The sequence below is a fragment of the Dermochelys coriacea genome, chromosome 6, assembly GCF_009764565.3.
Source record: "Dermochelys coriacea isolate rDerCor1 chromosome 6, rDerCor1.pri.v4, whole genome shotgun sequence".
Taxonomy (NCBI): domain Eukaryota; kingdom Metazoa; phylum Chordata; order Testudines; family Dermochelyidae; genus Dermochelys; species Dermochelys coriacea.
In genome coordinates this window covers 7,274,647-7,289,469 of record NC_050073.1, presented here as the reverse complement: position 1 = coordinate 7,289,469, position 14,823 = coordinate 7,274,647, and the positions used below count along the sequence as shown (strand labels likewise).

The window sequence follows — 14,823 nt, the reverse complement described above, 5'->3', positions numbered from 1 at the left end:
CCCAGGGCAGGGAAGGCTTGAGGGGGAGGGGTCTCTGCCCCAGTGCAGGGCTGCCAGCAGGCAAGGCCCCAGGCTCAGATGCCAATCCTTGGCCGATATCCTTCCCCGCCAACAGGGCCAGGATTTCCCGCAGATGCAGATCCCTGAGCACAAGGAAAGGGTGGGGCCAGAGTGGGGAATGCGCCAGGCTCTGTAGCTCTTTCCTCAAGGGCACATGGCCTGCCGGGCCGAAGCAAGGGGGCACAGGTGGGCAACGTGGGTGGGTGTTGGCAGCCACCCGGACAGCAGCAACTCACAGGTGGTTGAAGACACCGAGCAGCACCCCGAAGCTCATGTGGATGATGCCCAGAATCACTGACATCTTCATCTTGAAGGAGTTCAGGAAGTTCAGGTGGTTGTTGGCCAGGCTCCAGACCTGCAGCCAGGTGAAAAGAGGCATCTGAGCCAGGGTGGGCACGCAGCTCCCAGTGGGGGGAGCAAGGCGGAGGGAGGGGGGCAGTCGGCCAGCACATCCCCCCATCCCTCCCTACTCACCGGGTCGATCCCGAAGGGGTAGGGCCCCTTGAAGACTCCAGTGACGTTGGGGTCCAGGGTGAGGAAGGCGTGGCTGGCTAAGTAATCGGAGCTGTGGGGACAGGGGGGTGTCAGTGCCGGGGGGAGGGGCTGGGGAGAGTGGGGGGCACATAAGGATCTGCAGGTGGGGCAGTACGTGGGGAGGCAGCGCTGATGCAGGGGAGCACGCAGGGCAGGTGGCAGGGATGGGGCACATCAGTGTGGGGAGCCAGGAATGGGACAGAAGGGAAGGGGATCCCACAGGTGGGTAACGGGTATGGGGGCAGGGGAGCAGGCTGAGGTGTGAGAAGAGGGGTGGGGTAACAGACAGGGTCCTGGGGGGTGAGCAGCAGCCAGGTGGGGAAGCAGGCAGGGGTCCCATGGGGGGTAGTGAGCAGGGTACCAGGCAGGAGAGCAGGCGGGGGTCCTGGCGCAGGGATGACAGGGTACCAGGTGGGGAAGCAGGCAGGGGGTGTGAGAAGAGGGACCCCGTGGGGGATAGCTGATGGGGGTAGGGTACCAGGTGGCAATCCCATGGGGTTGGAGCAGGCAGAAATCCTGCAGGGGGAGCAGGCAGAGATCCTGCGAGGGGAGCAGGGTACCAGGCAGGGGTCCCACAGGGGGGAGCAGGATACCAGGCTAGGTACCAGCCGAGGGTCCCGCGGGGAGAGCAGGATACCAGGCAGGGGTGGAAGCTGGGATCCCATGGGGGGGGGGGGAGAAGGGTACCAGGCAGGGGTCCCGCGGGGGGAAGCAGGCGGGGATTCCGCAGGGGGGAGCAGGGTACTAAGCGGGGGTCCCGCAGGGGAGCAGTGCCCACCTCCAGTTGGAGTGTTTGACCATGGTGGTCACATTCCAGGCGGAGGGGAAGATGGTGGTGGCCTTGCTGAAGCACTCATTGTAGATGAAACCGGTGTAGATGGAGAAGGCCCCCATGAGCAGAATCAGGTAGCGTCCCTCAAAGAACGTCCGCCAGATCTGGGGACAGACAGACAGATGGAGGCACAGCTCCATAACAGCCCAGCCCTCTCCCACCCTAGCAGTACCCCCCTTGCTCACCTCGTTGCGCGCCTCCCTCAGGCGGGGGCTGCTCTCAGCCAGCACCATCCAGAGGGCAAAAAGGAACATCAGCAGCCCGTGGCCCACGTCCCCGAACATGACAGCAAACAGGAAGGGGAAGGTGATGATGGTGTAGGGCGCTGTGGGGGCAAGGAGCACATCAGAGAGAGGCCCTCCCACCCCACATGGACCCCCTCCCCCCCCCCCCCGATAGGCCCAGACCACCCTGCTACAGCCCAGCCACGGATTCTTTCCCCTCTGGCACTGGCTCTGATCTGGCCCCAGGGTGGGGCACTGGCTGACTCAGGGGGGCTGGGGATGGGACACAGGACCTTTCCCCTCTGGGAGGCACTGGCTCCAATCTGGCCTGAGGGCAGGGGACTGGTTGGCTCAGGGGGGCGGGGAATGGGCCATGGGGCTTTTCCTCTGTAGAGAGCGCTGGCTCCGATCCAACCAGAGGACGGGGAGGTGGCCCCGAGGGTCCCTTACCTGGGTTCACCTCCTGGTAACTAGCAACCCCATAGGCGTCAACGATGCTCTGGAAGCCAGTGGTGAACTTGTTGGTGCGGATGAGGGTGGGAGGGCTCTCGGAACTGGGGATCCGGTGCACGAACGACTCCACCCCCGAGCCGCTCTTGTGCTACAAGGGAAGGCAGGCCTGGGACCAGGGAGCCTCGAGGCAACACCAATCCCCCCCTCACTGCCCCCTGGGGAGCAGGCAGGGGCTGGCTGGAACTGGGGCACAGCCAGAGGAGGGCAGGACAGGGCATGGCAGGGCAAGGCATGGAGGGAAGTGTGGCATAGTAGAGGGGGTGGGGAGAGGCTAGGGACACACCTACGTGGAAGGGTGGACAGGGGAGAGACATACCGATCCATGGTGCGGGGCTGGGCAGGGGAGACACCAACCAATCCATGGAGGGAGAAGATGAACTGGCACGGGGGGCGAGGGGGGGTGGAGGCATGAAGCAATCCATGGTTTGGGGGTGCAGGTGGAGGCACATACCACTCCGTGGGGAGGCGGGGGACATGCACTGATCTGTGGCACAGGGGGGCTGGTGGAGGCATGTACCAATTCGTGGGGAGGCGGGGGGGACGGGACAGACATATACCAGTCCATGGCGTGGTGGAGGGCGGGCGGAGGCACATACCGATCCCGGGGGGGAGGGGGCATGTACCAATCCGTGGGAAGGTGGGTGGGGGAGGATATGGACCAGTCGTCCATGGCATGAGGGAAGGGAAGGCGGAGGCACGTACCGATCCGTGGCACAAGGCCTCCTGCACCTGTGGAAGGTCACGCACGGGGCACCACACCTCGGCGATGAGGCACTTCTCGATGACGTTGAAGCTGCACTGGTTGAGGATGAGGTAGATGGCCTTCATCTTCTGCACCTTCACGCGCCAGGCCGGCAGCATCAGCACCACCTTCTGCAGCACCTGGGACAGGTACTGCTCCGTCTCCCCCAGCACCTGCCGGGGGGAGGGAGGTTCACAGGGGCAGACACCAAACCCCCCAATATCCCAACACAGCTGGGGCCCCCACCCCAATATTTCCTCTCCATCCTGGTAGGGTCCTCAACTGCTGCCCACCTCCCTTACAGCCTGGGACCCTTAACGCTGGAGGTCGTTGAGCGGAGTGTGTCCCCGGGGCCCCCCCACAAGCCCATCCATCTCACCACTGTGAGGTCGTTGAGCAGGAAGTGTCCTCAGGACACACCCCCACCCCCACAGCTCCCCCATCTCACTGCGGTGAGGTCATTGATTGGGGAGTGTCCCTGGAACCCCCCCCGCCCCACAGCCCCCCATCTCACCATGGTGAGGTCACTGATTGGGGAGTGTCCCTGGAACACCCATCCCCCACCTCGCAGCCCCCCATCTCACCATGGTGAGGTCATTGATTTGGGTGAGCAGCCCACTCAGCACCTCCAACCGGTCGGCCTCCCTGTCAGCGTAGGGGTACATGTGGCAGTGGAAGCTGGGGGAAACACACACAGGTGAGTGGTGGCATGTTGGGAGAGATGGGGGCCGAGTTATGTGGGGGAGAAACCAGACAGCCTTGGGGGGGGGGGGAAGGGAGGAGTTGGGGTGGGGTGGAGGCACAAAGAACTGCCATCAATCCTACGTGTCCTATGGCCAAGTGGAGTCATGCCAGCCGGCTGGAGGGCCGGCATTCTGCTCCCACTCCCCCCAGGGAGCAGCCACACCTCCCTGTGTGGGAGGGGAGGGGCTGCCCCCAAGACACCCCCCCAGACACCTAGCTCCCCAGACAGGAACAAGAGCAGCTCTGATGTGGCACCAGGTCCCCTCACACGGCAGCAGCAGGCTTATGGAGCGCCGGAGTTTGGGGCAGGCGGGGGCAGCACTCACCAATCCGAGATCTTGCGGATTTTCTGTCCGATCTGCTCCCCCCAGTAGGAAATGAGAAAGATAACCCAGGTGATGCTCTCACCCTGTGGGGGGAAGCACATTACCCATGAGCCTCAGCACAGCACAGGGTCACCTATAAACCAACCCCTCCATGCTCCCAGGCTCCAGAGAAACCCCCCCATCCCCATCCCACTCAGATCCACCCACGTCCCCTCCAGGCCTGACCTCCTCACAGACACCCAGACCTGCTCCGACCACCCTTGCTGCATCCCCCCTTCCCGCCCCGCACTCACTGTGGCTGGGTCCTCCATGGGCTCCGCCATCTCCACAAAATTGGCGATGAGGTACCCGCGGCAGGCGCGCCACAGCAGCCGCTCAAAGGAGGTCACCCGCCACGGGTGGATCACGCCCGCCACAAAGCTGGGGGAGGGGAGAGAAGAGAGAGCCAAGGGGGAGGAGGGGCGCTGGCATCCTAGGGCAGAACAGCCCCACAGCGCCCAAGAGCACCATGGCATCCATGACAATACCACAGAACCCGCCGTGTCCCAGGCACAGCCCCGCTCTGCCCCCCACCCCCACGTTGCCCCAGACGGGGCCTGTCCCACAGCTGCTGCCCCATCTGTAACTCATCCTGCCCGCTCTGGAACCGACTCACTTGATTTTGACATCGAGTCGCGGTGCCATGGACGGGTTGAGCAGGGGCTCCTGGTCCGAGAGGGCGCGGGGCCGGGCAGGGGAGCCCAGTGATGGCTGCCACACAGGGGAGAGACCGTCAGGGGAGCTGCCCAGCCCAACAGGGCCCCCTCCTTCCCCTTCCCCCTCCCCCAGGGAACCGACACCACAGTGCCCCCTTCCTTGCCTGGCAACCTCTCCGTTCTCCCCTAGGAATCCACCATTGGCCCCCACACACACCCGTGTCCAGCCCTGTGGGTGACCCACTTCACCCCTCCCTAATCCCCAACCTCTAGGACACCCCCACTCCACCCATCCCCTCTCTGCCTCCCAGATTCCCTTCCATTCTGCCCCTCTATACCTCAAAGTAGCACCCTGGAACTACCATATTCTCTACTGTCATATAATTATAATAAGTTTTGTACACAGTATGTCTTGTGAGGTATCATTTTAAAAATCTTGATCTGTTGAATATGAATACCGTTTGATTAGATGTGCTACCATTGTATGTGAAGTTATGAAGCATTGCTACATGTGTTACTGAAATAAATTGTGAGGTTGGGAGATGCCCCCAGCCAACTTTTCAATTGCAACAAAGGACCAGCCAGACGTGCTGATGGCCCATTAAAGGGAATCCACGCTCCCAAGGGCCATCCCAGAGACTTCTCAGAGAGAGCATGTATGCAGTGGAGACTGCTTGACTAATGGAGACTGCCTGATCCCCCTGTCACGGCAAAGCAAGCTGGAAGAAGCTATAAGAGAGAGGCAGTGACATCATCACTTGGCCTCTTTCTTCCAGGAACTGACTTGAGTTGGAAGGGGAAATATCTGGAGGACAAAGACTTTGAACTGAGGAGGGTGGTCCCAGGCTGGAAAAGAGTCCCAGTCTGTGCATTAAGAAAAGGAGTACTTGTGGCACCTTAGAGACTAACAAATTGAGGATCTGTAACCTGCTTGTACCATCGGTCAGGGTGAGACACTGCTTGATTCAAATCCTGTTTAGTTTGTAGAACTTAGACTGCAAGTTTATTTTATTTTTATTTCTTAAATAATCAACTTTGATCTCTGTGCCTGCTACTTATATTCACTTAAAATCAATCTTTCTGTATTTAATAAATGTGTTTTATATTTTACCTAAAACAGTATGCTTTGGTTGAAGTGCTTGGGAAATCTCAGCTCAGTTTAAAAAGGCTAGAGTGTGTCCACTCCACATAGAGGGAGCGACAAACTACTTAATGAACTTGCACTGCCCAAGGGGACCTTGAACAGTGTAAGACGGTATAGTCCTGGGATGTAGGGCTGGAGCTGGGGGGAATTGGCTGGAACCTCTCTATTGATGGTTCATGAATGGCTGGGAGATCATTCGTGTAACTCAGCTGGGCGTTTCCCCATGGTATTTCTCCCTCCCACCCCACCCCCCACTGTTCCTCTGATATTCTTGTTAACTGCTGGAATTAGCCTACCTGCTTGTCACCATGAAAGGTTTTCCTCCTTCCCCCCCCTGCTGTTGGTGATGGCTTATCTTAAGTGATCACTCTCCTTGCAGTGTGTATGATAAACCCATTGTTTCATGTTCTCTGTGTGTGTGTATATAAATCTCTCCTCTGTTTTTTCCACCAAATGCATCCGATGAAGTGAGCTGTAGCTCACGAAAGCTTATGCTCTAATAAATTTGTTAGTCTCTAAGGTGCCACAAGTACTCCTTTTCTTTTTGCGAATACAGACTAACACGGCTGCTACTCTGAAATCAGCTGGGCGTGTCTCTGCCTGTGGATGTCTGTGTAAGTGCAGTGCCTATCCAAGTTTTGTAGTTTGACATCAGCATCACAGTGTGAGAGGCAACCCAGGTTAGTGGAACAGGGCTCAGCAGCCCCCCGGTCCAGGTTACACCCCAAGGACACCATCACACCCTCCCAGCCCCCCAACCCCAGGACCCCATACTCCAACTATCCCCTCCCTGCCCCCCAGGCCTCTCTGCTCTACCCCTCCTCTGCTCCCTCCAGCCCCCTCCTCAACCCCAAGGCCACTGCTCTGGCCCCGCACGAGGACTCACCAGCTGGCCGGTGAAGCGCTGCCCCTCGCGCAGGACATGCACATACTCCTGCAGCTCCCGCAGGCGTCCACCAAGCGACTCCCAGTTGCGGCTCACTTCGCGCAGCTCCTGGGCCAGCTGCTCGGACTGCTCCTGGATGTGCAGGACATCGCGGGGCAGAGGGGCCGGGGGGCTTTCAGGGCAGGGCCCCAATGTCAGCCCTGCCTTCCGCAGCTCCTGGTGCAGGAATGCTGTGCAGCAGGGACACAGCACCCATCAACACTGCCCATACACAGCCTGCCCCCAACAGGGACCCATCTGGAGACACCCCTCTCCCCAGTTTCTGGTAGTTACAGCCTTTGGGACACCCAGAGCACGGGGTTGTGTCCCTGACCATTTGGGCTAATAGCCATTGATGGGCCTATCCTCCATGAACTTATCTAGTTCTTTTTTTAATCCAATTACATTTTTGGCCTTCACAACATCCACCGGCAATGAGTTCCGCAGGTTGACTATACGTTGGGTGAAGAAATACTTCCTTTTGTTTGTTTTAAATCTTCTGCCTGTTAATTTCATTGGGTGACCCTTGGTTCTTGTGAGATGTGAAGGAGCAAACACTTCCTTATTTACCTTCTCCACACAATTCACGATTTTATAGACCTCTATTATATCCCACCTTAGTTGTCTCTTTTCCAAGCTGAAAAGTCCCCGTCTTATTAATCTCTCCACATACAAAAACCATTCCATACCCCTAATCATTTTTGTTGCCCTTTTCTGTACCTTTTCCAATTCAATACATCTTTTTTGAGATGGGGCGACCACACCTGCAGGCAGTATTCAAGATGTGGGCATACCATGGATTTATATAGAAGCAATATAATCTTTTCTGTCTTATTATGTATCCCTTTCCTAATGATTCCCAACATTCTGTTCGCTTTTTTGACTGCTGCTACACACCGAGTGGATGTTTTCAGACAACTATCCACAACGATACCAAGATCCCTTTCTTGTGTGGTAACAGCTAATTTACATCCCATCATTGTATATGTATAGTTGGGATTATGTTTTCCACTGTATATTACTTTGTATTTATCAACAATGAATTTCATCTGCCAGTTTGTTGCCCAGTCACCCAGTTTTGTGAGATCCCTTGAAGTGAGCTGTAGCTCACGAAAGCTTATGCTCAAATAAATTTGTTAGTCTCTAAGGTGCCACAGGTCCTCCTTTTCTTTTTTGAGAATACAGACTAACACGGCTGCTACTCTGAAACCTGAGATCCCTTTGTAACTCTCCATAGTCTGCTTTGGACTTAAATAACTTAACCCCACACCACTGGGCATCTGCCACCACAGACCCCCTCCATCCCACCACTCCAGGCTCCCATCCCCATGTGCAGCCCCTGCCACCCCAGAGAGACCTCCTCCCCATAGGGTTCCCATCTGCCTAGAGCCTACCCTCCCTTCCCTCCACACACATGCTCTCCACCACCCCACAGTCTACCCTCCCTTCCCCTCACTCCATGGTGTCCCCAATGTCCTAGATATTCCCCCAAGTCTCCCTGTCCCCCAGAAGGAGCCCCCTCCCCCAGGGTGGCTGGGCACTCACTGAAAGTTTTCTCCATGTCCTCACAACGCCGCACCTCACCCACGAAGCGCCGCTGGAAGGCGTTGACATTGGGGTTGAGCTGGGGGAGCAGAGACAGCACATCAGAGCCCGGCTGCAGCCCACCCTGCATGGGGTCCCGACTCTAGGCAGGGACCAGCCACCCCAACAGCCCTCACCCCTCAGTCAGGGACCCCAACTCCTGCCCCATTGGGACCAGCCGCCCGGACACTTCCCCAGCCAGGGTCCCCAACTTCCCCTACCCCCCTCAACAGTGCCCCAGTGACAAACCCCAATTCCTACTGCCCCCCATAGGCACCAGATACCCTGGCTTCCCCATGCCCCCTTCCTCCCCTGCTCCAGGACCCCGACTTCTCCCAACCACCCCCCGATGGCCACCTCCCCCCACCCAGTGACCCTCCCCTCTGCTCCCCATGTCCCACCCTGCACATACATCTCTGAACTCCACAAGCCCCCTCTCGCCCAGCTCGCTGATGCAGGTGTAAGCCGAGGCCGACTGCAGGAAGAGCTGGGCCAGGCAGACCTCCTCGCTGCGGAACATGGAGCCCATGGCGCTGCCGGGGGAAGGGGAGAGTCAGGCACCTGGCAGCGAGGGCAGGGGGGCACAGAGACCCAGCCCCGCCCTGCAGAAAAGAGACCCCTGCAGCCATGGGGAAGGGGACTGGTGCGGGGGCACCGGAAACCGTGCTGTAGCAGGCAGCCCAGGTGTGGGGACGGACTCTGTGGTCTGTGCCACCGGCAGGAGCAGGAGCTGGCAGAGATGGGCGGCAGGGCCACAGCACTCGCAGCAGCTCTGGGCATGGCTGGGAGCTCCCACTCCAGCTGGGAGGGGCAATTGTGGCTCAGACTCCAGCTCCCCCACAACCCAGCCAGGCCCCCAGACAGTCACACCAAGCTCCAGCCACCTGTCCCGCTAGCAGTCGCTCACCTCAGGGACAGCCTTGCAGCTGCGGGGGCACGCGGCGTAAGAGACCCACCCAGGAAACAAGGATCTGCAGCTCTGCCTACGAGACACCAGGCAGCAGCTCGGCTGAGTCACCCTGGACTTTTTTGACCTCGGAGGTTGCAAAATAGTTTCCAGTAGCACCATCCCCCTCCACCCCAGACCAGCTCAGCCTCAGCCGTGCCTGAGTCAGGGCTGGCCGTGCCGCTCACCTTTGGGGCTGACACAGCCAGACCCCCATGGCCCAACAAGGGGCAGTGGAGGGAACGCGATGCCCTTGCTGCCAGGCAAGCGATTTCGGGAGAAGAGGGTCAAATGGGCTCACTAAGGGATCCGGAGCACCCTCCACGCCCCATTGCAATTGGAGGACGGCCGGGGCCCAGCAGCAGCTCTTGGGGCAGGGGAGGAGGGAATCCAGGCCTCAGGCTGGGCCCAGCTCACTGCAATAGGGCCATGCCAACACTCCAGCTGAAAGCAGGGAAACACAAGCGGCCTTGGGGAGGGAGTCCCATTCCCTGCACAGGGTCCCGGCCGTACCAGGAGCGGGGTCAAGCAGCCCCCTGGCATTGAACCACACCCGGCCCGCCTTGAGGCATCACTGATTACTGGCTGCGATCAGGACTCCAGTGGGATCCCCAGCCCAGGGGACACGGCTGCGCTGGGGGCAGAAAGGCCCACGTTTCTGAAGCTGAGGCATTTGGGCTGACTCTCCCTGCCATGCAGGACTCGGCCCCAGGGCTAGCCCGTGCCACCCTCTCCTCTCTTCTTCTGCCTCTATACGGCACCAGCGCTGCAGCCAGCCCAGCTGCAGCCAGCTCCCCCAGCATCACAGACAAGTAGACAGCGCCACCGACTGTTCCTTCCAAGCTGGCTCCTTCCATTACCCTCCCAATGACACTGGCCCAAGGCTGGCAAGAGGACCATTACCCCATGGAGCAGCCCACGCTCCCAGCACGCTAGCCCAGGGTAACTTTGTACATGGGAGATGTTAGCATGTCCAAGCCAACGCCCATTCCCTCCAGAACCAGGCACAGCTGGACTCGGGAATCCACAGAACCTAGCGCTAGCCCCAAGGATACAATTAGAGCAGCCCATAAATGGAGCTCTCTGGGGGCCTGTCTACACTGCCACTGGAGATGCAATTCATAAGTAGCTGTACACACTAGTGCAGGAACCTCTACCCAACCTAGGAATTACCCCTCCATCTGCAGGGTATGTGACAAAGTGGGAATTTTCTGTAATATTTTTTAATTAAGCCCATGCATGCCTCAGTTCCCCTCATGTTGTGACCCTAGAAGGCACGGGAAGGACTGCTTGCTCTCAGGACAGGCTAAGAGACTAAGGCCTGGTCTATGCTACAAAGTTAGTTTGAAGTAGGCCGCCTTGCATCAACCTAGTCGTGCACGTGTCCAGCCTTCACTCAAGCTTGGCTGGGCTCTGGCTGACCAGAACGATCGATGTTTTAACCTTCAGTTCTCTCTGCTGACCTAAGGCCGCCCCATGCTATGTAACAGGTGACTAATAAACCCACCTGGTTTGCCAACCCTGAGTGTCACTGCAAACACTGGCTGAGGTGCATTAGTCCCTGAAGAGTGGCCCAATCTCTCCCAGCAGTTCAGTTCAGCTAGGCTCACCAGGCAAAGCTCATGCTGTGAAACACGTGTGCTGGAGCCCCAGAGGTTCACCGGAAGGAGGCATTGAGGCCTACCCCATGCACTAAGATAGAGACTCCTTGGGGGCTGGACAAACTGAAGGGTTTGTTCCAGAGATTGATCCAAAACTGGGGGCGTAGCACCGATGCTGTTGATCTGTGACAGCGGAGATGTTCCCTGTGACTCCCTGTGGCACGGGCAGAGCACACGGGTGCCAGCTATCCTGGGTGCAAGTCTTGTATTGCCCAATTTCATCCACACCCACATGCCACCCCACTCAATCCCCATCTGGAACATGCCCTGCCTCATTGACTGCACAGGGAGGCAGCACACCAACCATGCTAGAGCGCGGCTTGCCCTGAGTAGCACTGCACTCACGGTAACCCTGGAGCAAGGACACAGGCCCACCTAGCAAGGGAGTGGCAGAGGAAGGCTGCCCCAGTGGGTAGCATGCCCACCCGGGCCACGGGTTCCAGTTCCTGCTCTGACACAGGAAACTGACAGCAATAGCTATTGGGGAATGGCTCCCAGCCAGGCTCTGCTTTAGAAACGCAATAATATACCCAAAAAGAAAAGGAGTACTTGTAGCACCTTAGAGACTAACAAATTTATTTGAGCATAAATCCGCACACACACACCCCTGGAACCCCGACCTGGAGTATTCTATCTGCTACCCAAGATCCATAAACCTGGAAATCCTGGACGACCCATCATCTCAGGCATTGGCACCCTGACAGCAGGATTGTCTGGCTATGTAGACTCCCTCCTCAGGCCCTACGTTACCAGCACTCCCAGCTATCTTTGAGACATCACTGACTTCCTGAGGAAACTACAGTCCATTGGTGATCTTCCTAAAAACACCATCCTAGCCACTATGGATGTAGAAGCCTCTACACCAACATTCCACACAAAGACGGACTACAAGTCGACAGGAACTGTATCCCCGATAATGTCACGGCTAACCTGGTGGCGGAATTTTGTGACTTTGTCCTCACCCATAACTATTTCACATTTGGGGACAATGTATACCTTCAAATCAGCGGCACTGCGATGGGTACCCGAATGGCCCCACAGGATGCCAACATTTTTATGGCTGACTTAGAACAACGCTTCCTCAGCTCTCGTCCCCTAATGCCCCTACTCTACTTGCGCTACATTGATGACACCTTCATCATCTGGACCCATGGAAAAGAAGCCCTTGGGGAATTCCACCATGATTTCAACAATTTCCATCCCACCATCAACCTCAGCCTGGACCAGTCCACACAAGAGATCCACTTCCTGGACACTACGGTGCTAATAAGCGATGGTCACATAAACACCACCTTATATGGGTAACCTACTGACCGCTATTCCTACCTACATGCCTCTAGCTTTCATCCAGATCATACCACACGATCCACTGTCTACAGCCAAGCTCTACGATATAACCGCATTTGCTCCAACCCCTCAGACAGAGACAAACACCTACAAGATCTCTATCATGCATTCTTACAACTACAATACCCACCTGCTGAAGTGAAGAAACAGATTGACAGAGCCAGAAGAGTACCCAGAAGTCACCTACTACAGGACAGGCCCAAAAAAGAAAATAACAGAACGCCACTAGCCATCACCTTCAGTCCCCAGCTAAAACCTCTCCAACGCATCATCAAGGATCTACAGCCTATCCTGAAGGACGACCCAACACTCTCACAGATCTTGGGAGACAAACCAGTCCTTGCTTACAGACAGCCCCCCAACCTGAAGCAAATACTCACCAGCAACCACACACCACACAACAGAACCACTAACCCAGGAACCTATCCTTGCAACAAAGCCCGTTGCCAACTCTGTCCACATATCTATTCAGGGGATACCATCATAGGGCCTAATCACATCAGCCACACTATCAGAGGCTCGTTCACCTGCGCATCTACCAATGTGATATATGCCATCATGTGCCAGCAATGCCCCTCTGCCATGTACATTGGTCAAGCTGGACAGTCTCTATATCAAAGAATAAATGGACACAAATCAGACGTCAAGAATTATAACATTCAAAAACCAGTCAGAAAACACTTCAGTCTCTCCAGTCACTTGATTACAGACCTGAGAGTGGCTATCCTTCAACAAAAAAACTTCAAAAACAGACTCCAGTGAGAGACTGCTGAATTGGAATTAATTTGCAAACTGGATACAATTAACTTAGGCTTGAATAGAGACTGGGAGTGGATGAGTCATTACACAAAGTAAAACTATTTCCCCATGTTATTTCTCCCCCCCACCCCCACCCCCACTCCCACTCTTCCTCAGACATTCTTGTTAACTGCTGGAAATGACCCACTTTGTTTGTCACCATGAAAGGTTTTCCTCTTTCCCCCCCCCGCCCTTGCTGGTGATGGCTCATCTTAAGTGATCACTCTCCTTACAGTGCGTATGATAAAACCCATTGTTTCATGTTCTCTGTGTGTGTGTATATAAATCTCCCCACTGTATTTTCCACCGAATGCATCTGATGAAGTGAACTGTAGCTCACGAAAGCTTATGCTCAAATAAATTTGTTAGTCTCTAAGGTGCCACAAGTCCTCCTTTTCCTTTTGCGAATACAGACTAACACGGCTGCTACTCTGAAACCTAATAATATACCCAGAATCAAGTGATGTTTGCTCCAGAACGGAGCACCGCTGGGGTGGGAGCCACTACTTTGCAATAGCGCCTGCCATCGGCATCCCCATGTAGACAAGCCCTGAGTTACCGAGCCTCAGCGCCCCCATGTCACAGGGGTCCCAGCCCTGCCCTGCTGCATTAATCCCCCCGGGGTGCACGGACGTGACAGGGACAGGTCATAGGCAGGCCCCATGGTGCTGCAGCTCAGACACAGCCTGGTCCAGAGCAGGACACGAGCCCCACCGCAGAGACTTGACTTGGGTTCTCCTTGTGTTGTTCCCAGTGCCCCAAGCTCAAGGGGCCCCAGCTGCCCCCGGAGGGGCGGGGGCATCACAGCGCTGACCAACCACCAGCTGTGGCTACCGAGACCCCAGGCTAGGCCAGACTCCCCACTCCCGCTGGGATGGGCCCAGGGCATAAGTGCTGAAACTGGGGGGGCTGCTGCATCCCCTGGCTTGAAGTGGTTCCCATTATATACAGGGGTTACAGCATGGTTCAGTGGCTCTCAGCACCCCCCCTATACAAATTGACCCAGGGCCGCTCTAGCGGAAGCCCTGGGAGGGGGCCTGACTCCCAGCCCCTCGGTTTTAGGGATGGGGGGGAGGGCGATCTCCCCACCTTAGCCATGCTCTGTGACCCCCATGCCCAGGCAGCCCCACAAGCACCGGGGGCACCCCCTGCCTGGGAAGGGCAGGAGCCAAGCTGTGCCCCAGCCCCGCAGCTTCGGAAGGGGGGGGCAGTGGGTCACCCCACTCCAGGGGGGCTCAGAGGAGGGACGCGGGGGGGGGGGGGAAGGCAGCCGGAAATGGCAGCAGCAGCCCGTGGGGCCAGGCCCCGCCAGGCGGTCCCATCACACCCTCCACCCGCGCGGTGTGACCCGGCCTCGAACCCGCGAGGGTCCCGGCGCCGCCGGCAGAGCGGGGGCCGCCCTGGCTCCTACCTGCGCTGGGCTCCAGCGGCAAGTCCCGGCTGGGCTGCAGGGAGACGGGAGTCCGGGACTTCCTCCTCCCGGCCGGGTCAGACCCACCCCCGGGACCGCCCCCACGGCCAGCTGCGGGAAGCTCCGCACCCCTCCCTCGCTTCCTGCCCCTAGCGCGCCCCAGCCGCGGGGGAGGGGGCAGGGTACGGGGAGCTGCCCCCCCCCCCGCACTCAACCCGCCGAGCCTCACTCCCCCTGCACCCGGACCTCCCCCCCACTCCATCCAGACCCCGCCCCCTCCGGCCAGCCCCATCTCCCCTGCATCCAGACCCCCCTCCCGCCGAGCCTCGCCCCCACT

At 57.7% G+C, this 14,823-nt stretch overlaps 1 protein-coding gene across 3 annotated transcripts in view; it reads right to left on the bottom strand.

Moving 5' to 3' along the window:
• TCIRG1 (T cell immune regulator 1, ATPase H+ transporting V0 subunit a3) overlaps positions 1-14,823 on the bottom strand; it is a 19,002-nt gene extending 4,179 nt beyond the window's left edge. The window contains exons 1-15 of one of the 3 annotated variants that reach the window (XM_038406968.1): positions 14,487-14,571; positions 9,231-9,306; positions 8,736-8,856; positions 8,285-8,363; positions 6,701-6,930; positions 4,631-4,725; positions 4,269-4,395; positions 3,976-4,058; positions 3,490-3,583; positions 2,866-3,078; positions 2,101-2,251; positions 1,612-1,751; positions 1,373-1,530; positions 535-625; positions 297-415 (exon numbers count right to left, since the gene is read on the bottom strand). In XM_038406968.1, the coding sequence (XP_038262896.1) occupies positions 297-415; positions 535-625; positions 1,373-1,530; positions 1,612-1,751; positions 2,101-2,251; positions 2,866-3,078; positions 3,490-3,583; positions 3,976-4,058; positions 4,269-4,395; positions 4,631-4,725; positions 6,701-6,930; positions 8,285-8,363; positions 8,736-8,852 (1,697 nt within the window). In that variant the 5' untranslated portion in view covers positions 8,853-8,856; positions 9,231-9,306; positions 14,487-14,571. Of the gene's footprint in view, positions 1-296; positions 416-534; positions 626-1,372; positions 1,531-1,611; positions 1,752-2,100; positions 2,252-2,865; positions 3,079-3,489; positions 3,584-3,975; positions 4,059-4,268; positions 4,396-4,630; positions 4,726-6,700; positions 6,931-8,284; positions 8,364-8,735; positions 8,857-9,230; positions 9,307-10,994; positions 10,999-14,486 lie in introns of those variants that run through there. The other 2 variants (XM_038406967.2, XM_043516039.1) reach the window with 2 other exon arrangements.